At 46.1% G+C, this 7,189-nt stretch overlaps 1 protein-coding gene across 1 annotated transcript; it reads left to right on the forward strand.

The window, feature by feature from the left end:
* Positions 1-5,326: 5,326 nt before the first annotated feature.
* Positions 5,327-6,686, forward strand: LOC144159394 (uncharacterized). Its single transcript, XM_077690853.1, has 2 exons — positions 5,327-5,338; positions 6,123-6,686. Exons 1-2 carry the CDS (start codon positions 5,327-5,329, stop codon positions 6,684-6,686), a joined length of 576 nt encoding a protein of 191 aa, XP_077546979.1.
* Positions 6,687-7,189: the final 503 nt, after the last annotated feature.

Here is a 7,189-nt window from a genome sequence, read left to right on the forward strand (position 1 = left end):
ACAGCGTAGCCGCGAGAGTGCTTTTCACCTTTCATCGTTTGCTTGGGGAGGCCGGGACGCGGGTCTGGCCGATAGAATTAGTCCCTGATGGGGAAAGATTGTGTAATACGGGATCCGGAGAGTTCTGTGGCGGACATTTAGGTGCAGGACGTTTCGGTGCGGACATTTCTGTGTACGGACATTTTGGTGCACGACGTCTTGGCCCAGACATTTTGAGTGACGGGATGTCCCAGGCATTCTTTGAACATTTTTGCTTTAATATTGTAATTTTGTGACTTGATATGATTTCACGTTCGAGATTTGTGCTTGCGCCACCGTGTGTGGAAACGAACGCTAAACCCTGGCGGAGCATTGCCACGTAAAACCCAATTAGTGTAGCAGATGGTAAAAACTAACGTTCTTAATTTGCATCCGTTCAACCTTTTTTTAATTTTAACATTGATGCGAACAACCCTAATACTTTAAGTGTTACCAAAGCGCTTTGGTTTCACTTCACCCAACGGTGCAAGACGCTGCTGCTTTTATTCCATCCTCCCCCCCCCCTCTCACCAAAACATCCGCGAAAAAATATAAACAGAAAAACGAGGAAGATTAAGCGCGTGTGCATTCCGTTTTAATTATGTTCTCAATCAATCCCGTATTCGTTGCATTCGGTGTCGGTTCTACCTAAAACTAACCAACCAACGATCGCAATTACGGTGGTGTTACTTAGGGGAGGGGAAGGCTGAGCTTCGCCGGCTACCAGCCCCCTTGATAGAGAGAGAGAGAGGGGTGCCACTTGTGGTTCACCATTGCGTCAACTGGATTTCGAAAACTTCAAGACGACTGTTGCCGCTCTCGTCACAGTAGCCTATTCAATTTTTTTGCTCCTTCTAATGTGAGAAAGCAATGTATGCCTGGGGTGTCCTTGATATGCGCGACTTGAAGAGTTAATTTTCAATGGAGAGACTGAAGGCGAAGAAAGAACGATTCCTGGAGAGGAGGCGCCATCGGTATGACCGCGACGCGCGGAAGGGCGTATCCAGCAAACGATAGTGGCCATTGTGTTCTCAGCGGCTTTTTGGGTGGCTTTTTGTTGCACATTATAGAGGTTTGGTGGGCTCCTGGTGAATGTAAAGCTTTTTCCTGTATCACTGTTGTGAGGTTTCGGGGACCGTGAACTCCTGTAAGATTTTCAGTCGAAACCGAAAATATGACTGAAAAAGAACTCTGGTCAAGATTCAAACGTGCAGGCCTGGAGGGGGTTGGGGGAAGAGGGGGCACTTGGACAAAGAATTAAAATGTGGTGAATGTAGGCATGTAAACATAAAACCTAGGTTGGTTCGCCCGAAAAGAATGGGGGCAATTTGTATGCACAACCAGTACGCGCTTAATCAACATTTAGGACATTAGAAGCTGCGGCTGCTTTCAAAAAGGCCCGTTCTTCCTCCACGACAATATCCTAGACCAGTGTTCGTAAATTCATTTTAGCAAGGCAGCCCAGCCTACGTAATAGCCTTCACAAGGTTTTCTGCATTCTGGGAGGCTAGCGAATGTTTGTTACGTTTTGCATATTGAGTGTGCGCATGTAATTTATGTAATTTGAGGTTGTGTATTAAAAAAATACAAAAAGGCGTCGTACCATTCCAAAAACGGGTTAATTGTCTCAGGTAAAAAAGAGCGAATATAAATTAACAACCTGTCGTAAACGAAAAAAAAAACGTGTGCTAAAGAATTCAATCGGCTGCATAACAGGTGTCTCCTGGAATAGGTATTTAACAAAAACATATAAATGTAAAACTTAAAAAAAAATAAAACAAAAATAAATTCACTGCTTCAGATTGCTGTACATTACCCAAGTTAAGCGGAAATAAAAATATAACGGCTGTCGCAAACAGGCAAGCACCGGATGATTTGGTCGCCGAAAAGTTTGCGCACCGAAATGTTCATGCACCGAAACGCCCGTACACCGTTATGTCCGTACACTGAATTTCCGCACCGAAACATCCTGCACCCAAATGTCCTAGAGCCGTCTGGAGTTTGTCCGGTGCTCCCTGAAAAAATTCGCCTAGGAGATTTTCTTTTGATTATTTTTATCTCCAGATAATCTGCTGCCGGCGGTGTAATATTCATATAATATACGTAGTTTGATGTGAGTTTTAAATTTCTCACTTAATTTCGCCCCAGGATTGTCCGACACTATATTTTAATTTAAAAACCTAATTGTAACGTTAATGTAACGACACGTTCCAATTTTCGAAGTGGAACTGGAACGCGTTCCTTTCGCAATAAAGGAACTTGTAACGGGAACTCGTTTCAAAATTGGGAAGGAACGAGGAACGAGCTTTCGTTCCTATTTTAGAGGAACGTGTACAACACTGCTTTTGGGGCAGCGCCTTGCGATCCCAGAGGTTTCAGCGGGCACCGCAACGTGGCGCTACTGGATGTGGCACTAAACTGGCTTTCCTGCGACCTGGCCCCCTTAACGCTGCACATTAACATTTAATTTGTTTGTGTGTGACTTGACGAGACTTTGACCTGTTTCTATATGCGCGATGGATCAGTTACAAATTAATTGTTGTTCAAAATAACGCATACCAGCAAATATTGATTTTACCGTTACGATGGCTGTACAATTGGCACGGTCATCAACCAGCACAATGATATTGTCGTAAGCTTATGAAAATATTTGCTACCGAAATCAAGGGTAATTACAACGATGTTATTTTATAAATGCATATTTAAATATGTGCCTATGTAGTCTTGTCAGAGTTCTTAATGAAGATTGAAGTAGCTAATATGAATTGCTAATATGAATGATTCATGCCTTAATAGATGATCGTTTTAGCTTAAGTGTCGTGCACATAGCTATAAATAACCACAGAACGAGCAGCAATGGCCCCGTATTATTCTTGTGCGTGAAAGTAGAGAAAAGTTGAAACTTTAAAGTTGGCAGTTTGAAAGTCTAAAGAAAAGTTGTAAGAGCACTTTGAGTGGAGAAGGATGCCATTTGCGCTCCTCACCCGTCACCTTAACTTCGCCGAATTTGTGCCAGGAAGGTTCTGGCGTCGAGTAGGCATGATGCGTTAACTATAACGCTTTCAGTTAGCGTCAGATCTTTGAAAATTCTTCTGCGCGCACATTGAATAACTCCATTCTGCGAGTAAAAAAAGGTCTAAGATGAAAGTAATGTGTCGGGAACGAATATTACGCCAACGTCGGGTGTTAAATAGTCATCTTAAAACGCTACATGAACCGTCCCTTCGCAAGAAATAGTTTTAATACGGCCGAAATTCAAGACCAGTTTTCGAAAATAAATTCTTCACATGCTCTGTCCAATTGAAGAATTTTGTCCCGTTATCAAGGAAACGCTGCGCTAGGTGGGGATTTTGAATTCTTATATAAGTGCAGTAAAATCACGTTAAGTCAAACCGCAAGGGGAAGCCATCTCAGTGCAACAATTAAAGTTCGAACTAATGAAACTTAAGAATAACAAAAATGCCCTGCCACTGGGAAGCAGTAGGGCATATCAGCAGCTTGTTGTGCGAGAAGTCCTTGATTGCCATATGCCTTTTTTCTTGAAGGCTCCAGCCAGTCCTTTTTAATAACCAACGAATGTAGCGGAAGGCCTCCTCCGGCTCTTCAAAACTGAAGAGACGGGCGTGATTCAATCTGGGCATGACTTCAAAGCGGACGGCCGCACTGGGGCTTCGTCTTTTCCCGCCCCGCCGTCACTGGCGGCGACAGGCTCTGCGATTCTGACTTGACATATTATGTCTGCACCGGTCCGCGCGCCGCACACCACTGCGTTCTGATAGATGTAGTCCAGAAAGAATACGTCTTCCAAAGCGTTCGATATGGGGAATTTCAAATAGTTTGGCCCGGATTTTACCCTCTCTGTTTAATTCTCTGGCCGTTTCGGAGGCGACGCAGCCTCGTGTGCAAGCATTGGGGCGTACCTCCGGCCGTGGACAGGCGCCAGGCCGCAGGGGTGGTGGCGCGTAGTTTGAATTATCTGTGGCGTAACGTAATTGGGTTTCAATAACGGGCTTCCTTTATAGTTATTATTCTATGGAGATTCGCAGTACCAAATCGTGCGTCTGTAAACCATGCAGAAAATCAGCCCCTGGCTGTATGTAGCAAAACCCAATTCAAAAAAAGGTTCAGGTGAAAGATCTTTTCTGTGCAGAAGATAATTACAAAACATTTAGGATCTGCACAGCACGCGACAAAGTAAAACACCACTACAATCAAATATCTGCCAAATATCTGCACGGACACAAGCAAATATCTGCTGTGTCCGTCAGTGAGTGAGTGAGTGAGTGAGTGAGTGAGTGAGTGAGTGAGTGAGTGAGGGAGCGAGTGAGGGAGCGAGTGGGTGAGTGAGTGAGTGAGTGAGTGAGTGAGTGAGTGAATGAGTGAGTGAGTGAGTGAGTGAGTGAGTGAGTGAGTGAGTGAGTGAGTGAGTGAGTGAGTGAGTGAGTGAGTGAGTGAGTGAGTGAGCGAGCGACCGAGTGACCGAGCGACCGAGATATAAGTGGGGATCACGTGAACATTACGGCTCGCCTGTTTTCAAACATAATAATGCCTTATGCCGTCTGGACATGGCCTTTCAAAAAATTCATGTACTTAGAAACATCTGTTGAAGTGAAACTATTTCTGCTCACATTTCCCTGTACGGTAGGTTTTAGATTTCAACAATGAATGATGTTGAGCTGAAAGAAGGCCAAACCTTTTTATAAACTGCTCTATCGAACCTTCACTACACAGCTTACTGCCGGAAAAGACGAAGGAAGAGAAACGAGACCTGCCGTACCCGCACTATTGCACGTGTTAACCGGGAAAGATCGGCCGTCGGTGTGGTATTTTGGGGTTACTATCTGGCATGGTGTGTCAGCGTCGAATAGATACGTTAACAATCTCGCGTCGAAATTCCACATACGTGGACAACGTGCAGAGGAACTGTACGGTTCGCCATTTTCGCAAACCCGTTCCCTGGGAGCTTCTTGCACATGCAATGTGCCTTTCCTGCATTGATTTGCTTTGAAATTTTCGTAAGTCCTCTCTGCCACGTTTGTTGTCAACGGCTCCTCTGAGGAACATTGTAACGTTTACTACCCTATTATCTTGAGAATAAAGCACGCAAGCCGAGGCAGAATAAAGCAACAGTTTTATCGTTCTGTGCTGCCAGAAGATACGACAGTTTGGATACGTAGAGTGGCTTCCCTTTCAGTTTCCGACGGGGAAACAAGTTTTAGTTGATCTGGGTACCCTGGAACTGGTATAAAAGGAAGAATCTTCACTGAACTTCACAGACATTTCGGCGACTCCACCCAAGGCATCAACAATGAAGTCTCTGGTAAGCACAAAAATCTTCGTGAATACGTTTTATTTGAACCGATTCTATAGAATCCTTTTGAGTATTCGTTGTCTTTTCACCGGGAAAAAGTAAATCCTCTAACAGCTGAGTGACCCGTTCTTACGTGTGCAAAGAAGTTAGTTACATTCAAATATGTACACAGATGAGCTCTCTTGTACTAGAGCATTCCGCAGTCACCAGGTCCAAAATGGGAGTGTGTGTTTTTCAATGCCGAATCATTAAATTCCCGTTGAGCGAAAAACCAGGTTGGCGTTGTTCGGTACAGAAAATGTTCACAGCTGTAAAGAGTAACCACCATATGCAAAATGTCAGTTTGTGCCAAAGTGCGTATGTGGGTTCATTTAGATGATGCAAGTCAATAAGGTTGGAAAAAAAATGGATACATAGGAGTTTGTAAGGAAATCAAACCTGGCTGTCCAGAGTATAAGCCCAGTGCGGTACCACGACGCTAAATGAGCCAACTGCCTGCGCTGGAGAAAGAGCGCCGAGGGCGTGCGACGCTCAAATAATGTCGCGTGACACGTGCAAATGAAGGCATGTGACGATAACAGGTGCACCACAGCACGGAAAAATCCGATTGTGGGGAAGTAGTGCTCGCATTAAAGGATAGGGAACTGCACCCCACCTTCTCAAAATGCTTGCAGTACGCGTGAAAGTGTGTGTAACAGATCGTACAGCGTCTACTTCAGCGTGATCAGCGAAATGCTTTCCCATTCGCACACTTCAACAGTCTTAATTGTCTCTGAATTTTCCTCTCTTGAAGGCCATCTCGACGCTTTTTGCCAGCCTGCTCAGCACAGTCCTGGCTGGATATCTTGGTGGTGGCCTTGGCTATGGTGGACCTGGCTACGGTGGCCTGGGCTACGGTGGACTGGGCTACGGTGGTCTCGGCTACGGTGGCCTCGGCTACGGTGGTCTTGGGTACGGCGGCCTTGGGTACGGTGGCCTTGGGTACGGTGGCCTCGGCTACGGTGGCCTCGGCTACGGTGGTCTTGGGTACGGCGGCCTTGGGTACGGTGGCCTCGGCTACGGGGGTCTGGGAGCAGGCGTCGGTGGTGTTGGCGGCGTCGGTGGCGTTGGCGGCGTCGGTGGCGTTGGCGGCGTCGGTGGCCCTGGTGGTGTCGGGGTGGGTAGCAGCGTCGCCTTGCTGCGGGGTGGTCCACCCTTTTCCAGGGTTGTGGCCGGGCCAGCATTCCTCGTCCGGAGCTTCCACAATGTGAACAAAATTCATGGCGGTGGCGCCATCCTCGCTCACAGCGGGCTGGGAGGGGGATATGGCGGACTAGGCTACGGACCCGGATATGGAGGTGCTGCTTACAAGGGATGAGCGAAGCAGTTGAAGCAGGTGTCTTCAGCAACGAGTGATGATGAAAAATGCGTGCTCATAGCGTATGTATAAAGTCACAAAAAACGTGTTGTATAAAAATGCGGGCTCCGCAATCCTTCAAAAATCTGTGAAATAAAACATTATTCATCAACAAAACGACATACGTGCTTTATTGGTGAAAATACAAACTACTGTCAGGTGTGCATTTTCTTTTATGTTCTTTTTAGCTATAACAAAGGTTATCTTTCTCACCACTCCGTACGGAGTAAGGTGCGGTGGCTATGCCTAAATTAATCGCAATTTGTGAAAATACCCACTCCAGCTATCATTTTCGATCAAGTAATAGCATTTTAAATCCATTTCACAACAACAGCCCCAGTAAATCATCACAGCCCGTGCTTTTTCTCGGCGTGTGGCAGGAAGCTTGCGTCTGCCGCCGTGTACCCGTACCTTGAGTTCATCCCCTCTCTGCTTACCGCCGGTCCCATGGCGAATGCGGCGCC

This window comes from Haemaphysalis longicornis, unplaced genomic scaffold, assembly GCF_048455015.1.
Source record: "Haemaphysalis longicornis isolate Haplotype H1 unplaced genomic scaffold, Haemaphysalis longicornis Haplotype H1 scaffold_1, whole genome shotgun sequence".
Classification (NCBI taxonomy): domain Eukaryota; kingdom Metazoa; phylum Arthropoda; class Arachnida; order Ixodida; family Ixodidae; genus Haemaphysalis; species Haemaphysalis longicornis.